The sequence below is a fragment of the Pieris napi genome, chromosome 18 (genome assembly GCF_905475465.1).
Source record: "Pieris napi chromosome 18, ilPieNapi1.2, whole genome shotgun sequence".
NCBI classification, from domain to species: domain Eukaryota; kingdom Metazoa; phylum Arthropoda; class Insecta; order Lepidoptera; family Pieridae; genus Pieris; species Pieris napi.
The window spans coordinates 1,731,888-1,752,060 of NC_062251.1; the positions used below are offsets into that span (position 1 = coordinate 1,731,888).

At 35.8% G+C, this 20,173-nt stretch overlaps 1 protein-coding gene and 1 pseudogene across 1 annotated transcript in view; one reads left to right on the forward strand and one right to left on the reverse strand.

Annotated features, from left to right (window-relative positions):
- Positions 1-20,173, reverse strand: part of LOC125058259 (putative U5 small nuclear ribonucleoprotein 200 kDa helicase) — a 49,301-nt gene that overhangs the window by 3,039 nt on the left and 26,089 nt on the right. Inside the window, exons 23-39 of the mRNA XM_047662297.1 lie at positions 19,282-19,459; positions 18,821-18,927; positions 17,706-17,930; positions 16,399-16,580; positions 15,639-15,819; positions 15,051-15,193; positions 14,112-14,178; positions 12,699-12,799; positions 11,506-11,636; positions 9,963-10,102; positions 8,270-8,506; positions 7,430-7,611; positions 6,444-6,615; positions 5,251-5,411; positions 2,973-3,124; positions 2,268-2,400; positions 574-718 (exon numbers count right to left, since the gene is read on the reverse strand). Of these exons, the coding sequence (XP_047518253.1) occupies positions 574-718; positions 2,268-2,400; positions 2,973-3,124; positions 5,251-5,411; positions 6,444-6,615; positions 7,430-7,611; positions 8,270-8,506; positions 9,963-10,102; positions 11,506-11,636; positions 12,699-12,799; positions 14,112-14,178; positions 15,051-15,193; positions 15,639-15,819; positions 16,399-16,580; positions 17,706-17,930; positions 18,821-18,927; positions 19,282-19,459 (2,637 nt within the window). The remainder of the gene's footprint in view (positions 1-573; positions 719-2,267; positions 2,401-2,972; positions 3,125-5,250; positions 5,412-6,443; positions 6,616-7,429; positions 7,612-8,269; positions 8,507-9,962; positions 10,103-11,505; positions 11,637-12,698; positions 12,800-14,111; positions 14,179-15,050; positions 15,194-15,638; positions 15,820-16,398; positions 16,581-17,705; positions 17,931-18,820; positions 18,928-19,281; positions 19,460-20,173) is intronic.
- On the forward strand, positions 3,234-3,352 carry LOC125058989 (annotated as a pseudogene).

Genomic DNA, 20,173 nt, shown 5'->3' on the forward strand with positions numbered 1-20,173 from the left:
TCTCGTGAATGAAGGAATGAATAAATCATACTTGGGTCAAGTGAATGAATGAATGAATTATTTTCTCCTAGGTCGAAACTAATGAATAAATAAAGAAATAAATCACACCTGTGTAAAGTGAATGAATTAATGAATTATTCTTATCTAGGTGAAAATGAATGAATAAATCATAGTTGGGTAAAGCAAATGAATAAATAATGATTCTTACCTAGGTGTAAAAACTAATAAATAAATTACACCTGGGTCAAGCGAATAAATGAATGAATTAATGCTTCTTACTAATGAGAAAACTAATTAATAAATAACTACACCGCACCTCAGAGTGAAACAAATGAATTAATATATGAATAAACCATAACAGGGTAAAGCAAATGAATGAAACACCTGGGTCAAGCGAATAAATCAATGAATTAAATCTTCTTAATGAAACCCAATGAAATTCACTTTAGTGAATGAATGAATGAATTATTCTTTCCTAGGTGAAAATGAATAAATAAACCATACCAGAATAAATCTTATTTCTAATTTAGTTAATAAAGATTTATATTATTGCAAAGAATGAATAATTCATACCTTAGTGATAACAGTGGCTGTATCGGCCTGCAGTTCAGCTGGTAACTGCATCCTTGAGAGATGAGCTTGCAGCAGGATGTGAGCTTTGACTTGGGGCTCGTTGTACTTCACGTTACCACTTGTGGTGGTGGGTTTGTGGGGCACTCTGTGAACACATTAAGTTACAGATAGTTGACGACTCATTGGTCTAGTGGTTAGTACCCCTGACTGCGAATCCATGGGTCCCGGGTTCGATCCCCGGCTGAGACGAACATCGATGTGATGAGCATTTGGTGTTGTGCTTAGGTCTTGGGTGTTTAAATATGTATTTATATGTCTATCTATCTATAATATGTATGTATATCTGTTGCCAAGCACCCATAACACAAGCTTCACCAGCTTAGCATGGGACTCGGTCAATTGGTGTGAATTGTCTTTAAAAAAAAAAAGTTGTGGTCCAAAAAAGTAGTAACGCCATCGCCTTGTGCCTGAGACATCGTAGAATCTTTTGGTTTTAAGACATTTCCGCGAAGTTTCTCTTCACCGTAGGAGCGAGTAAAATCACATAAAAAAATGGTTGTCTGTTAAGTCGGTCTGCGGAGGGTAGATTAAAGTGACTGGACGTTGACGATAAAGTTTTTGTTGTACCCTCATTTTGAGAGTTAAAAAGTGTATTAAAAATACATTATAAAATTCTCGTGTCACAACGTTCGTTCCCATACTCCTCCGGACGGCTCGACTGATTCTTATGAATTTTTCACAATTCTTATGAATGCACATTCAGTATCTCTGAAAATCGGTTACTATCTTTCAAACCCCTAAGTGATAAGGGGTGTCCACTGTCCACCCAAAAAAAAAAATATTTTTTAGACAAAAAATTTTGATTTTATTTTTTTATGATACAGCATACAAAAATTCATACAACCCTTAATGTTCACCCCTCTACGATCAATCCCTATTTTTTTATTGGTTAATTATTAACTTATGACTTGAACTCTATATAAAACTTATTATTATATTACATAGTAGTAACCTATTCAAGGGAAACTGTAGGAGAACACCAGTCATGGGGACCACCATGCTTTTTTGGTGGTTATGCCATTAAATTGTAGCTTATGTGAAACGTTGGTACTTTCAACACAGCGCCATCTGTTAGAATTGTGTCAAATAATTAACAAATAATTTTCAATAAAATAATATTGCGGGTATAAATTGAGATGTAAGCTATCCTATCTTTTAAGTTGGATCAAACTGCACACGGTGTGCAAATTTGATTGAAATCGGTTTGGTAGTTTAGGAGTCCATAGCGGACAAACAACGTGACACGTAATTTATATATATATATATTAAGATAGAGAGAAATCACAGAAAAACAAAAAAAAATATTTCCGGAAAACCGAACAGTCTCTGGGGTAGCATAGCAAAATGTTCCATGTTGGTATGTACTAAAAAGGTAGGCTAAGTAAAATCACATTAAGGAGAAACGAACTTCGCGGGGGCAGCTAGTATTATATAATTTTTATTAAATAAATGTAACCCGTAAAACAGCCCCTGTACCATTTGATATCCACTAAATTTGAGGGGAAATCCCGTAAATTGGCATCACTGACTACTTCCAAGTTACGTGCACGCACATATACGCGCCGAACGAGCAAGACCAGTTTTTGTTTGAATGTTTATTTTATGTGAAATAAATATGTTACGTGTGAACTCACTTGGCAGCCAAAGCCTTGATGATGTTCTCCTCCCGATGCCTGATGCAGAGCTCGGAGTACTCCGCTGCTGACGAGATGATCTCCAGAAGACCACGGATCTTGGTTTTGGACGTCAGCGAAAGGCTGAACAGCTCTGTAATTTAGTTTAAATTTTAATATGAATCAGATATATTCTAATTCAGGTTTCATCAAAATTGGTTTAGTCGTTTTTGAGTGTCCACATTAAATTAATAACATCTTTAAATTCAGCGACAAATCATCTAAATCGCAACGCACCCACAGCTAGGCTAGGAAGTGCGTTGCCGGCCTTTTAAGAATCAGGCTTTTTCCCCCATAAAACATGAATTTTGGTCCCCATAAAGCAGGAATTTTGCTCCCCATCAAACAGGAATTTTGCTCCCCACAAAACAGGAATTTTGCTCTCCATACAGCAGGATTTTTTTCTCCCCATAAAGCAGCAATTTTGCTCCTCATAAATCAGGATTTTGCTCCCCATAAAACAGGATTTTTTCTCCCCATAAAGCAGGAATATTGCTCCCCATCTAACAGGATTTTTTCTCCCCATAAAACTAAAATTTTGCTCCCCATAGACATGAATTTTGCTCCCCGTAAAACAGGAATTTTCTCGCAATATAACAGGCCTTTTCTCTCCATACATCTCTGACGGTAAACCTTCTTAATATTCTCTTCTTTGCCTAAACTTACCAATGGTGGTATAATTGATGTAATAGTAGGACGCTATCATCCCCAAATTGAGAGGCTGAACATCCATCTCATCCTCAATCGCCATGCACTTGGACTGCTCCAGGTCCGTCAGGGTCGTTTCCACCAACTCCGAGAGGTGGTCCGACAGGTGTCTGAAATAATGGAGAATATTTATTTTATTATATTGGAACGAAGTTCCTTATCGTGCGTTGTGAAAGGGGGCTAGACGGAAAAAATTCTTACGAAAAGTTGTCACGACACTTTTTTGCTATTTCCTATTGTAATACACCGGTTCTCGTCCGATCACCGAAGTTAAGCAACGTCGGGCGAGGTCAGTACTTGGATGGGTGACCGCCTGGGAACACCTCGTGATGTTGGCTTTTTTTTTCGTCGTAAGATTGGTGTCGAGAAAATCTATCATACTGTTATGATACCAATTAACATATAAATTAATCGAAAGGAATTTCGTTCCATCCGGGTGTCCCTTGACATCTCTAAAGTTTTTTTATACACACATTATGACACTATCTGGTCAATATATTCTTGAAGCCTTCTTCTATATATCTTCTATATCATTCGCCCTATTCTACGTATTTAATACATTGAAAGTTTTATTATAACGCATTAGGGAGCGTTCACGTATTACGTAACGCAATTTTTGGAGATGAACCCCCCCCCCCCATGTAACTCGCCGTAACGTTTTTCAGTACCCAAGTATAGTAAAACGTTTCGTGACCACCTTGTATCTCTTTAGTTACTATTATGTGGTGTAAGTCGAAAATAATATTAACAATAACGCGCATTTAATCCCCGCCCCGCAACGTAACGTGTAAAAAAGGAAAAAAAAATTCGTTACGTAATACTTGAACGCTCCCTTACGTAACGTTACGATGCGGGCCGGGGATTGAATTACGCGTTATTGTTAATATTATTTTCGACTTTCCAATACTTTACACCACATAATGGTAACTTTTAGGTATAAAGTATAAACTGGGTGGTCACGAAACGTTTTACTATTGGGTACAGAAAAACGTTACGGCGCGTTACATGGGGGGGGGGGTCAATAATCTCCAAAAACTATTGACACCCTCCCCCCTGCGTGACGTAATACTCGAACGCTCCCTTATCTAGTTAAATAAAGTTTATTTAAATATCACAAAAAATATTTCTACATAATTAAAGAGCTTGTAATTTTTTATTTTAGCATGCAACTATACAGATACTCCTGACATTTATTAAGAAAAAATTTATTACAATTAAACAAGCGAAGACATTATTTACAAGCATGCTACGTCATATGTGACCGTTTGTGTCACGTGATATATAAAAATCAATATTTTTTATTACTTATATATTATTGATAAAAATTTAGTGTAACATTTTTCCGTTATGTTGCTTTTTGAAGTCAAACTTCTTTATCGGCGTTAGAATGAATTTTTTATCGACGTATGGGAGAAGTTTTGTAGCAGGTTACGCGCCATGTTGCTTTTTGAAGTCAAACTTCTTTATCGGCGTTAGAATGAATTTTTTATCGACGTATGGGAGAAGTTTTGTAGCAGGTTACGCGCCATGTTGCTTTTTGAAGTCAAACTTCTTTATCGGCGTTAGAATGAATTTTTTATCGACGTATGGGAGAAGTTTTGTAGCAGGTTACGCGCCATGTTGCTTTTTGAAGTCAAACTTCTTTATCGGCGTTAGAATGAATTTTTTATCGACGTATGGGAGAAGTTTTGTAGCAGGTTACGCGCCATGTTGCTTTTTGAAGTCAAACTTCTTTATCGGCGTTAGAATGAATTTTTTATCGACGTATGGGAGAAGTTTTGTAGCAGGTTACGCGCCATGTTGCTTTTTGAAGTCAAACTTCTTTATCGGCGTTGGAAAAAAATTTACACACATTTGTCACATTTTTCGGTTACGCGCCATCTTTTTCTTGTCCCTACCACGGTTGATCCGAAGAGATTCGAAGCCATTAGTAACAAAAATATATAATAACGATAACAATGATAGTAATACTAATAATTCTATTACAATTAATGAAATTCTGTAATAATCTTAGTACTACATAGTAGTACAGTAATGAGTTAAAATGAAATAATTGTATTTGTATTCATGTCTATGATAATAAAAGCCTTTTGTTAAACTTTATCTAATTTAACTTTATTTAACCAATTTCTGTAAAGTTGCATATAGTAGATCATTTTTCGAAAAATAAGGTCATAAAGAAGTTTCACTTCTTACGTGTGTACACCTAGTACACGCACATTTTTTTATATATTACCTATGAGTGACGCCTTGGAGGTTATAATAATTGGGATTTTGCGTGAGACGGCGGTAGAGGAATGTCCACGTCAGATAGTCGACCGCGTCCTGTTTGTTCTCTATGGTCTTCGTTACAATTTCCGCGTTCATGTGGTCGTGTAGTCTATGGTCGAGATGACTCTGTAATAATTGTCAAATTTAAAAAAATGTAGGGCAAAAAAGCTAAAACAAAAAAAAACAGTAAATTTGCATTTTTTTTAAATTTAAATTTTTGATTAATTAAACTGATGGTCATAATCATATTTTTTTATAATACAAAATTTAGATTTAATTAATGTTTAACATATCTTGAAACTATATATATATTTGGTCTAACTCATAAATATTGAGTTTGACTGGAACACAACAAAAAAGATTGATCCTTGAATGCAAGAAATTGAAAAAAGATTATTGTCATTGAATGCAAGAAGAGAGAAGAGAAGTAATAATAATAATAATCTTTATTCATTTTTCCACATAAACAAGTTACAGTGTGTGTGTGTATGTGTTTTAGTGTGTGTGTGTATGTATTATTAACTTAATTGTTCATCTAATAAACCTTAGACTATTAAACTATATATTTTTACTCAACTATTTAATAGTGACAGTGAAAAACTGTGGTAGTTTAATAGTGCAATAAGATTATATAATCCTTGAATACAAGACACTGAAAAATATTTATAGTCATGCAATACAATTGAAAAAAGATTTTTAGTCTTTGTACACAATTGAAAAACGATTTTAGTCCTTGTATATCTCACCGTAAAATTGTAAACACCGTTAGATTGTAATCTATCTTGCGAGATTGTGAACTGTCGAAAGATTGTGAACCTCAACGAACTGCTTACAATGCTTTAATGTAGTATTATTCGGTAGATTGTAATCTATAGAAGTGAAAGCGTCAAATTACAATCTTAAAATTGTCAACTGTCCGAAGCTTGTCCCTGATTGGTCGGCTTTATAGTGGTACGTTACGTTAAATTGTAAGGAGTACGATGAGGTTCACAATCTTTCGACAGTTTATAATCTCGCGAGATAGATTACAATCTAACGGTATTTACAATTTTACGTTAACATTTTACAATTGAAAAAAGATTTTTAGTCCTTCTATACAATTGAAAAAAGATTTTTAGTCTTGCCCAACAAAATAAAAAAAAATATTTGTCTACTCACCTCAAGCGGCAGACAATCGTTCAGCAGCTTCGTGAAGAAGCTCTTATGATGAGCAGCGCACATGAGCACGGCCACCGAATGGTCGTCTTCTAGGGGTCGACAGGCGCGACCGAGCATTTGGAGAATCGTAGTTATTGGATATTGTTCGTAGCAGTGAAGTTTGCCGTTGTATCTACAAAATATTTTTAAGTTAGGTTTGAACTTTTAACTATAATTTGTCAACAACAGACTCTTTATTATATATGTATTATGTATTACTAGCAGACCGGCCAAGCGTTGCCGTGGCTAAGGTTTTTGTTATATTACATAGTAGTAAACTATTCAAGGGAAACGGTACGAGAACTTATGTGTAAGGTAGGTAGCTTATGTGAAACGTTGGTACTTTCAACACAGCGCCATCTGTTAGAATTGTATCAAATAATAAACAAATATTTTGCAATAAAATAATATTGCGGGTATAAATTGAGATGTAAGCTATCTTTTAAGTTGGATCAAACTACACACGGTGTGCAAATTTGATTGAAATCGGTTCAGTAGTTTAGGAGTCCATAGCGGACAAACAACGTGACACGTAATTTATATATTAAGAAAGATTACTAGCTAACGATGTTTTGCCATGTATATTATTTCTAGGAAACATTTTTTTAGTTCAATAAAACTATCTACAATAATAAAATAATAGTGGTTGATGGTACAGGGGTGAAAATTAGGGGTTGTACGTATTTTTGTATGCTGTATCATAAACAGTAAAACAAAATGTCTAAAAAATTAAAAGTTTTGGGGTTACTTAGGGGTTTAAAAGATAGATCGTAGCCGATTACTGAATATGCATAAAAAGATTCATAAGAATCGGTCGAGCCGATTCGGAGGAGTATGGGAACGAACACGAGAATTTTATATATAAGATATATGTATTACAAATATACTAAACAGCCAAAGATGGAATACACATACAAATCAAATAAAAATTAAATAAATACACTCACACATGCGTATCAGCCACAATAACAGTGTGCGCGTGCGCAGCGAATGCGAACGCCAGTTCCGCGGCCACCACACACACTTGTATTGCCCCACACTCCACTAGCTGCTGGACCACGCGTCTGTCGTTGCTCTCCACACCCTCGTGGAGATATGCCACGCCCGCTGATACTGTCTCCTTTAACATCTGTAAAAGAACGTCCAAATTTGGGTATTGTTCCCACGAGAATGTAAGTGCGTGCTCCTATTTCACCATGCCTCCTGCTGATAAAGGATTTTTACGGCGAGTGGTAATTACGTTCCTTTTCATCACAAACAGTAAAAAACGCACAAGTAAAGATAACATTTTTTTAAAAGGTTTACTAAACCTGGAATTAGTATGCAGTGTTGCCAGCTAAAGAATTAAATAAAGTAATTAAAGTTTATTCGATATATTGTTCGTGATATTGAAATATTTGTTATTTTTGTATTAGATCACTTGAGTAAGTAAATATTTAGATTTACCTTTTTGTAGGTAAAACATAACAAGTAGAAATTTTTTTATTGTCCTCAAATAAGTCAAATTTGTCCCTTTTTCGGTGGAGAACTTTTTTTAGTAGCAACACTTATGAAATGTCAGATTTCTACGGAATTAAAAATCAGAATATAGATAGTAATGTTAAATTATGACTCAAGACTTAAGATACAATTCATTAAAAAAAAACTTGAACCGTAGTTAAAATACTTTAAATCGAATGTAAGATTAATTCAGTTTCGGTTGAATTGCAGAAATAATTTTAGCATTTAACTAACATTCAAAATGTTTAAATTCAGTCAAATTTTAACTCAATGCCACATGAACCTACCTTATCCTGCAATTTGGTCAAGAACGGCTGCACCAGATCGGATCTAGCGTGCAAGAACCTTCCAGGTCTACCAGCAGCCGCCGCCAAAGCCAGCAAGTCGGCAGCGAGAAGACGGGAATGCCTCCTAGAAGGCACGAAAACCACAGCTGGCTTGGATCCGGCGTAACGGAGGATGCTGTTGTAAATTGGCTTCGTCATGGCTGCTAAACGTGATGGCGCGTGGGAGATGTTGAAGCCCTGGAAATATATTATATCTTTATATATATAATTCTTCTGTGAGTGTGTATGTCACTGAACTTCTCTCAAACGACTGGACCGATTTTGATGAAATTTTTTGTGTGTGTTCAAGGGGATCTGGGAATGGTTTAGATTCACAAATCAGCCCGCCAGATGGCGCTGCAGTCGGTACTTTCATACTTTGCTTTACTAATTGCTTGAAATATCATGCAGGACAACGTCTGTCGGGTTCACTAGTTTATATATATAAACATGTAAGGAAAACAATATATTTTCCTATACAAACTCTTTTTATATTTTATTTTTCCTCTTTGCCGTCTGATCGACGATGTTTAATTTGTCACTTGACATAATAGATGTAAGATGTTTTAATTTTTTAATTTTATTGTTTTATTTTATAAAACCTAGAATATAGGCTTAAAATGTTGTTTCTTTTGTATTCACAGAGAAACGCAGTTGCGCCTTATTTATTCCCAGTACTTGTATAAGCGATTGATACCATTATATATATATAAATTACGCGTCACGTTGTTTGTCCGCTATGGACTCCTAAACTACCGAACCGATTTCAATCAAATTTGCACACCGTGTGCAGTTTGATCTAACTTAAAAGATAGCATAGCTTACATCTCAATTTATACCCGCAATATTATTTAATTGCAAATTATTTGTTTATTATTTGATACAATTCTAACAGATGGCGCTGTGTTGAAAGTACCAACGTTTCACATAAGCTACAATTTAATGGCATAACCACCATAAAGCATGGTGGTCCCCATGAATGGTGTTCTCCTACCGTTTCTCTTGAATAGTTTACTACTATGTACTATGTACTATTAACAAAAACTTTAGCCACAGCAAAGCTTGGCCGAGTCTGCTACTATATATATATATATATGTATATATAGTAGCAGACTAATTTTAATATATATATATTAAAATTAAGAATAACATTTTTTTAGACCATAACATCCATTTGTCCTTGTCATTGTAGAATTTCTATCCTTATAGAAATTTAAAAAAAATCGTAAAGAGAATTTATGAAATATTAGTATTTTATATTTTATGCAAAATAATTTATTAAAATCTCAAACGAATTGTAAATTAAAATGCCACGTGTTTTTATTTTAAAGAAATAAATTAAAAAATATTTGTATTAATTTTCGACACTTAATATTTTAATGAGAATTAAATTAATTAAATTCCTAACATATCTTCCCTCTAAGTCTCGGAAATCTAAAGTTTTAGATTTGTATAAATATGAACAAGAGTTAAAAATTAGTTTGCCAAAGAAATTTCACTTCTGACATGTGAACTTTGTACGCACGCACTTTTTATTTATTTATTTATCACTCCTGTTTCCTAAAAGTAGGTTATATGTTCTCTCATTCTGTAAGAGCCATCACTGCCCCCTATAACTCGAAACCGGTCATTATCCCGTAGGACCTGATCTCACCTGTATATGCAGCTCGAGGGGCAAGGGCCTAACGCTGGGGTGGAAGTTGAATGTTGCATTGGTGTTGCATCCCAGCCATTGAGCCACGTCCCTGGCGTCTGCTAAGGGAAGTGATAAGGCTACGATACGGATTCCACGACCTGTGGAAGTAAAATGTGTTTTGAAGTTATACTTTTTAGGTGCGTTATGAATAATTGATGAGAGTGAAATTTAACGATGCGCGCGCACCGTGACACAAAAGTAACAGAATGAAGTTATACTTCTTTAGGCGCGTTATGAAAAATTGATGAGAGTGAAATTTTACGATGCGCGCGCACCGTGACACAAAAGTAACAGAATGAAGTTATACTTCTTTAGGCGCGTTATGAAAAATTGATGAGAGTGAAATTTTACGATGCGCGCGCACCGTGACACAAAATTAACAGAATGAAGTTGCCCACGGAAGATGCTACGGCATTGGACATAATTTAAAAACAATATTCGAATAATATAATTATGTTACACTTAATGTAAGAGAATAAAAATATTTATTTATTTAATTTTTCAAATGTAAACTGAACTTTATTGACTATAATGACTCCTTTTCCAGTCTTTGATTATTTAATTGTAATTAATTATTTATATGCAATCAAAAACTTTTTTTAATAATGCCAAAGAAGTATAACTTCTTACGCGCGTACATAAGTACACGCACCCTTTTTTTTAAGTTTAGTACAATGTATTGTAATGTAGTATAGTAGTTTTATTCTTGGAGTACATCGTCATGATCGTAGAACTATGTCGGATTTGAAAAAAATCCAAAATCCACTTTTTATCATATTTTTTTAGATAAAATCAAAAGAAAAAAGATTTTAAGCAATAGGAAATTTTTAATGAATTTTTAACTTTTTACTTATAACTTTTTGATTTTTGTATTTATGATAAAAAGTCACACATACAAAATTGTTGGCAAAACGATTTGCTACAAAATATGTCTGTACAAACTTATTGTACGATGGATAGTTAAGGAGATATAGCCAAAAACGTGTTTCCACCCCTTTTTCCAAGATGGCAGCCCCCCACAAGGGCGCCAACCCCACAAACTTGAGTTTAAGCTTGTATTTCCCCCCCCCCCCCCCCCTACACGTCCCATATATAAAATTGTTCAGTTTGGCCCACAAATTGTAACATTTCAATGGACTATGCAAATTTTGTTTTAAAGTGACTTTGTGTTGTGTGAATTTTTAGTGCTTACGCTTATTGTTTATTATCTATGGTCCAAAGTTAATAAGTTACCTATTGAGGGCCTCATAGCCTAACGGTCTTATTAAGTGACAGCTAGGTGAGGGGTACCGGGTTCGATTCCCGGTTCGAGGGCAAGTTTTAATTTAATTTAAATTTGTTCTCGGCCTTTGGGAGGGTTGTGCGGTACCGGGCGAGTGCTTAAACCGTACATGGAGGACACGGTCGAATTTCTAGACAAGCACGAATTATAAAAAATCCTATACTTGACGCTGGCTAATGCACAAACCGTGCCAGAGCCATAAAGGAAAAAAAAAGTTACCTATCTGTGAAGCGATATATCTCATTCGGGAGCAGACAACCTCCATGATGGGTCCCTCTTCCCCTCCCAAGAGCTGCAAGGCGTCCACTATCAGCAGGGATACGCTTTGAACCGATTTGCGGACTTTCCATCTGAAAAACGTGAAATATATATCTATATATATATATATAATGAAAATGGTCTTCGTTTGAGGCTCAATCACGCCTAAACCACTGATCGTATCGACATGAAACTACTGCCATTCAATGCGAAATTTTTCCTAGATGGTTTATGGCTATTCCAACGTTCCTTCATTTTTTTATTGCTGTTTTACTTTTATGAAAATTTATCCCATACGGACTTCACCGCGGAAACATTCGGGGAGGCTTCCTAGAACCTCTAAACGTCAACATCTGTTAAAAACTCGATTTTCGAAATATTTCAATTTTCTTAGCGGGAAGTTAAAAAGAAGAATAATAAAAATATGAAAAAAAAATAAAATAATGAAACATAAAATTTATTTTAATTCGTCCAGCAAAGCGGGCGCGAAACGGCTAGTATATATATATATATCAGAGATTAGGTTATAATAGAACACGGTGTAATTTGTTTGATTACAATGGCAACACCACGCAATATCATAGACATCTTACTGGTTGTAAAGTGTCAATGTGTCAATTGTCAAAGTCAATTTGTCAGTAGTGCGTAGAATCGGTCGTGAAGAGCTTGAGTTGCTTTCCGTGCGCACTGTGTTTAAATATTAAGTAATAATGTCGGACGACGGTAGTGATACCAACTTTGTAATTATTAATCGCGTTGAATCTCCGATATATATATATATATACATATATATTATATATAGAGGATGATATTATATATAGAGGATGATATTATATATAGATGGCCTATGGCCTTTAGTGGGACATAAACAACGTGTAATTGAGTACGCTGAAAATCTCAAAGTTGTGACGATGACTACTACTATATTGATAGGGCCCCATCAAAAGAATTTGCCACGGGCCCCAGATGGTATAGTTACGCCACTGGTTTTGGGCCACTTTTTCCAACTAAAATATATGACAAATTTTCAGCAAAATGAACAATCGGAAATACTACTTTTCATCACTTGTTTTAATAAACTGATCTTCGGTTTACAATTTCAATTAAAATTGTATCATTTAATATACATTTAATTATATATAAATAAAACATACCGTCTTGACAGGACATCCCATTTATCAGCTGTGGTTATTATAATCTGTCCTTTGTTTAGTAATTTGTGATCTGTGGCCGTTTCACCCGTGAGCTGGACCACCTTTAAAAAAAAAAAGTAATTAAAGCCGTGGCTTTAGCGTGCGACTCTCGTCCCTGATGTCTTAGAACCCTGGCTGAGCACCAATGGAATTTCTGCGCATCAAGCATTCACTCGTATGAAGGAGAACATCGTGAGGAAACCGGCTTGCCTTAGGGAGCGTTCAAGTATTACGTTACGCAATTTTTGGAGATCATTGACACCCCCCCCCCCATGTAACTCGTCGTAACGTTTTCAGTATCCAACTATAGTAAAACTTGACCAACTATAGTCGAATTTTTAATTAGACGAAGTCAACTGACGTTTACGGTGTTGTCAGTTTTTAATGAAATAAAAATAGTATTGTGACAAAGTAAAAACCCCTGAATTAATGATCGGTGATGGCACTAGTCGCCGCGCCGCGCTTTGTAATAAGACATCAAAAAACTGATTGTAGTTACATAGTACTAGTACCTAACTTATATCAGAGCACTTTTATACAATTTTAAAATAGAAATAATATTCTTTTATTGTTTGAAATGATTGACTATTCACACTCATTGTTCATTCATCTGATTGAACAAGAACTGAACGCATCACTATTACTTTAAATATGGCAACATTATTTTACAAAGTGACATTAGCTACTGTCAGATGGCTTCGTCTAATTAAAAATACGACTATAGTGACTCTTTAGTTACTATTATGTGGTGTAAGTCGAAAAAACTATTAACAATAACGCGTAGTTTAATTTCCGCCCCGCATCGTAACGCTTTACAAAAGGACCCCCCCCCCCTGCCAAAATACGTTACGTAATACTTGAACGCTCCCTTAGACCCAACACGACGGCGGTGTCACAGGTGGCTGATCACCTACTTGCACTCCAATTACGAAGTATGAGAAAACATTTAATGGGTATCAGTTACACAACACAAAAAAGAGTGCGTGTAATTATGTACGCGCGTAAGTAGTTATACTTCTTTGGCATTATTAAAATAGTTTTTGATTGCATGCAAATAATTAATTACAATTAAATAATCAAAGACTGGAAAAGGAGTCATTATAGTCAATAAAGTTCAGTTTACATTTGAAAATTTAAATAAATAATTATTATTATTCTCTTACATTAAGTGTAACATAAATTCTATTATTATTCGAATGTTGTTTTTAAATTATGTCCAATGCCGTAGCATCTTCCGTGGGCAACTTCATTCTGTTAATTTTGTGTCACGGTGCGCGCGCATCGTAAAATTTCACTCTCATCAATTTTTCATAACGCGCCTAAAGAAGTATAACTGCAAAAAACTCTTTTAAAACGATATTTAAAAATCTGTACCTTCAAATTGAATCTAGACGCGAACTTATGATACCAATCAGCAAACACGATGTCCGCCAATGCATCTCTGAAAAAAAAACAATAAATGTAATATTGAGAGTTTACTAGTCTGTGGAAGAAGGTGCATTTGCATTTTTAAGAAGCATTTTTGGTAGAACATATTATATTCGGTTTATATATATAAGATTAGATATCTTTTTATATGGAATTGAAAATAAACAATTGTGTTTCTCTGAAAACAAGGATATTTATTTTATTATTAACACACTATACTAATTACATTATTCTAAACCTAAATAACAATATAACAAGACCTGAAAATAAGGAAACGACATTAAAAGTTTATTATAAAATTATCAATTCCTTTTTACAATTTCACAATCAAACAATTTATTAATAAGGATGATATTTCACTTGTCAAACTTCTTCCAACCAAGATGGCTGATGGCGTCATCTATTACATATCAAAGAAACATGCAAGTTTCTTTACATATATAAATAAATAATTTTCACCAAAGAATTAATTAAAAAATGTATAATCATTTTTAAAACTATTATTACTAAATGAAGTGACATTTGACATATCACCGTATGGGCCAAAGACTACAAACGTAGGTTACCAACAGTAAAAAAAAAATCAGTTGCGCTACAACTTATTTAGGTCTTGGCCTCAGATTTCTGAATTTTTAAATCTCATAGGCAAGTAGGTGATCAGCCTCCAGTGCCTGACACACGCCGTCGACTTTTTGGGTCTAAGCCATGTCGGTTTGCTCACGATGTTTTCCTTCACCGTTCGAGCGCAACGAAACGCGCACATAGACAGTCCATTGGTGCAAAGCCGGGGATCGAACCTACGACCTCAGGGAACAGAGTCGCACGCTGAAGCCACTAGGCCAACATTGCTCTCCACCATCAGTAAATAATAATTAAAACTCTTACTTTGGTACTAAATATACAGCTCTTCCAGCTGGGTTGGTGGACAGCAATCGGAGTAGGGCCAGCTCCGCCACTACAGACTTTCCAGAACCACCAGGTGCCCCAACGAACACGTTGTCATCAGAATTGTATACCGCATTGAAGACCTGGAAAGATAAATCGCTTTACTACAAACGAAATAAAGTGGAACTTCTTTCGTCACGAAGATGTGCAGCGTTTTTGTCGAAAAGGAAAGGGAGATTGAGACCGATTGAGAGAGAGAGTGAGATAGGGCGAACGTAGCATGAAGCAAATAGCCATGAAGTGAGAGTAGGGAGCAAGCAAGTGAGAAAGATCGAGAGAGTGAGTTTAATACTTAACTTTAACTTAGTTATTTTTAGATTGTATAAATTAGATTAGATTTAATATAAACAACAATGTAATTTTTTTTTATATAGAACAGGGGGCAAACGAGCAGGTGGCTCATCTGATGTTAAGTGATACCTCCGCCCATGGACACTCAATGCCAGATGGCTCGCAAGTGCGTTGCCGGCTTTTAATTGGTACGCTCTTTTTTTAAAGAACTAGCTTAATAAAAACATTTTAACTCACCTGTGTCTGAACTGGATTGAACTGGTCAAACGTCTCCGAGTACAGTTCTTCATACTTGGAGTTCCGTAGAGCTGATATGGGAAGAGGCTGCAGATCCAGAAGCTCTGTTGGAGGGAGATTCTTCTCGGGAAGTATGAGGTGACGGAAGGAGACCGGGAGCTGGGTCTCTGCCGCTATCCACCTGGAAACATTTATACATATATATACCGAAATATCATAAAATATACCTTTATATAGTACTTTATGTATTTTTTTAAAACAAAACACATCAAATTAAATGCGAAAAAATAAGACGAAGAACAAAAGTGATTTTTGAAGTTATACTTCTTTAGGCGCGTTATGAAAAATTAATGAGAGTGAAATTTTACGATGCGCGCGCACCGTGACACAAAATTAACAGAATGAAGTTGCCCACGGAAGATGCTACGGCATTGGACATAATTTAAAAACAACATTCGAATAATAGAATTATGAATTATGTTAGAATATTGATAAATATTTATTTATTTAATTTTTTTCAAATGTAAACTGAACTTTATTGACTATAATGACTCCTTTTCCAGTCTTTGATTATTTATTTGCATGTTTGAATGTGTATTCCGTTTTTGGCTTTAATGTACAATGTAATTGTTTGGATATTGTTTAGTGAGTAGCTGTAGGAATGCTGTTGAGCGAATAAATAAATAAATATTTACTTTATTAATTAATTATCAAACAAATGATTTTTAAATTTCTCTTTAGACTACAGTTACGAACTCACCTATCAGAAACTACCCGCAAAAAGTATTGCGGGGGTAGAGGCTCGAAGACCGGAACAAACAGTTTAACATGATGTTCATCCTTGCAGTACTTCTCTTTGAGGAGGAAGAACTCATGATGGAGTATCACCTCACCATCTACATCTTCCACCAGGATCCAGAACGCTTCCGATTGGCCATGGATCTGAAACATCAGTCACAAGTTTAAATACAATTTCACAAAGTCTTTTAATATACGGACTCCCATGATAATTTTTAACTCGCGAGTGCGTTGCCAGGCTATGTGCGATTTTTGGGACATTTAATTACTATACAGCAGTTTTAGCCCATATCTCAACCCTGATGTCGTGCGTTTGAATCCACCACAAAGTGTCAAGTTATAAGGGGCCGTTCAAGTATTACGTAAGCAGATTTACTACAATTTATCCCCCCCCCCCCCTTTCTCCTCTTGTCAGAAAAAGTAAGCAAAGCTCTCAAAAATAATAGTACATAAACGTATTATTTTTTTGTAGGAATCCTGGAAAATGCTTAATTTTTAAAAGGCCGGCAACGCACTCGCGAGCCCTCTGGCATTGAGAGTGTCCATGGGCGGCGGTATCACTTAACATCAGGTGAGACTCCTGCCCGATGCCCCCCGTTCTATAAAAAAAAATGCATTTCGTTTTCAAGCATAGACAATGTGTGGGTGATATCAAACAAACCCAACAAAGAAAATCAAACAATATCCCCCCCCCTCCTCTTTCCCTCTATAGTGCTTACGTAATACTTGAACGACCCCTTAAATATATAAACATATAGCTCCCTATATAAAAGGGCCTAACTTGAATTTTTGGTAAAGGGAGCGTTCAAGTATTACGTCACGAAATTTTTGAAAATTATTTTAAACCAAATTTAATTTATTTTAAAACATGGGCACCCCCAACCCCCGACCCCCCGCGCCGTAACGTTTTTCTGTACCCAAGTATAGTAAAACGTTACGTGACCATGCTCTGACTCATCCAGTGACTCTTTATACCTAAAAGTTACAATTATGTGGTGTAAAGTACTGGAAAATCGAAAGGACCCCCCCGTAATACTTGAACACTCCCAAAGTTATATTTTTTTTTATTATTTTGAATTGATTTTCCATTTCTCTGGGATGCCATCATTACATCTTGGTTCTCTTTTTATATACCCCTGAGATTTCTCTATTCCAACTTAAAAAATATCAAGCTCGCTTCGACATATACGGTCAAATTCAGAAACCGCATCATTTTTTGAAGTCGCCAATTGCCAAGATCGAGGGTTGTAACACCCAGTTCCTACTAACCTTTTCATCCCACTGAAAGTCCGGTGTTATCGTCAACTCCACCCTCAATGTGGACCTCGTGATTGGCTGTATGTGCGTCGACAGCTCCAGCTTGGGGAACTGATGAACGTATTTGTGAATCATTTTGCCGAGTTTCGGCGCTCGGACCAGTTCACCGATCTCATTCGGTCCCAATTCGTACAACTTCTCCCATGGGAAGTTCTTCTTTTCTAGTTTCTTTATCACCTGGAATAAATGTGTTAAAATGCGTTACTTTTTGCCATTAAATCCAACTGCAGGAACCAGCTGCCGGTTAAATTCCAAACCAATTCGACTTAAAAGAGCGTAACAATTTTTTAAAAGCCGGCAACGCACTCGCGATCCCTCTTGTATTGTGTCCATGGGCGGCGGTGTCACTAAACATAAGTTGAGCCTTCTGTCCTATGCCCACTGGTCTATAAAATAAAAAAGGGTGCGTATACTTATGTACGCGCGTAAGAAGTTATACTTCTTTGGCATTATTAATAATACATACGGATAGTTAACCTCAATTGTATTGAAGCACTTAGGAAGGTTGATGAGCACAGGTTTTTCACAAATATTTTCTAATATTAATTAGTATTGATTTAAATATTCAACTTCCGATTATAATTGAGACGCACATATAAAATTCGCACTTGTATAATGAAAACAAAATGAAAACACGTGTTTTAAATGTAGAAACGTAGAAGCATGTGGATAAATATTATAAATATACAGCGAACAGAGGCGGCGTGCGTGCCAACATGCGCCACTAACTTCATTCTGTTAATTTTGTGTCACGGTGCGCATCGTAAAATTTCACTCTCATCAACTTTTCATAACGCGCCTAAAGAAGTATAACTTCAAAAATATTTAATTCTAATTCTTTCTGTGCCTGACACAACGATTTTTGGGTTTAATGCCAATTTCCTCACGATGTTTTCGTTCAACGTACAAGCAAGTGCCCATTAAATGCGCCCATAGAATTTGCAAATAGATTCGTGCACAGCCGGAGATCGAAGCTTCACCCTCAGAGATCACTGAAGCCACCAGGCCAATAGTGCAACGCACCAATTATGGTATTTTTTTTAATCAGTCTAATTATGTCTACATACCTCTTCCGGCATTTTTCTAAACTGCCTCAACGGTGACATAGATTGCCACATTCGCCTGTCCACCATTTTGCATAACGCCAATGTTTTGTCCACCAGCTGAGCCCAACCTTTAAAAATAATACATTTGAATTTTTTATATCAAACGCCTTATATTTATTTATACATTACAAAAACATTATATCAGCTGTAAAAGGTTTTGGACAAAGTATGTCTCCTTGCTTGACTCCCCTCTTTAACTGGAAATTCCTATCCGTGTATTTCCCAACAGATCGTCGCTTTTAATTTTTTGTAAATATCTTTTATAATTTCAATATATTTACTATCAATGTCTTGAATTTAAAGCGTCTTCCAGATGCTAATAATGTCTTAGAGAATCAAAAGCCTTACTATAATCTATTTTAGAATAATACTAATATTTCTATTTTGAAATTCACAAATCTGTGTTGTATGTATAAACGTACCTCTATGTAAAACAATTTCGAATATAGCTCTCAACAACCGACAAGCGGATTGAGTGACGTACACCATGTCGGCCATTAACGCGAACCCTTCAAGCTTCAGCTGGGAGATGTACGCTTGTAGGAGCACGTTGATTTTCGCTGACGGCTCTTCAATGCTCTCCTTTATTGGAATTGGTACCTGCGCATATTATAAAAATAAGCACTAAAAATCCTGAATGTCATGCGGGCCCAATGTTTTGGAGATTATTGACACCCCCCCCCCCCCATGAACTCGCCGTAACGTTTTTCAGTACCCAAGTACAGTACTGTACCCAAGTCTAGTAAAACGTTTCGTGACCACCTAGTGACTTTTTAGTTACTATTATGTGGTGTAAGTAGAAAATAATATTATCAATAACGCGTAATTCAATCCTCGCCCCGCATCGTAACGTTTTACCAAAGGAAAATTCGTTACGTAATACTTGAACGCTCCCAAAGGGGAAGGAAAGACCTGGAGTAGGCAAAAAAGCTGCTAAAGACTTTAAGTCTGTTCTACGCTGGATGCCATGTGAGGGACTTTAGGTCAAATAAGTCATATTGATTCTTAAAGAGATTTTAGATAGATTAAAGAGATTCAATCGAATCCACTCCATTCCTTTTGTATTATATATAAAAACTAGCAGACCGGCCAAGCGTTGCTGTGGCTAAGGTATTTGTTATATTACATAGTAGCATTTATTTTTGTCCATCAGCTAGCATAGATACGACCTCCAAATGTTTAAAAAGCGAGTCTACTGCTCCCTCAAAGGCCGGCAACGCACCCACAAAAAATGGGTGTCCATGGGCTACTACTGCCCTTTTTGGTCGTCCCGCAAGCTCGTTTGCCCCCCTATATTATATTAAAAAAAAGCAG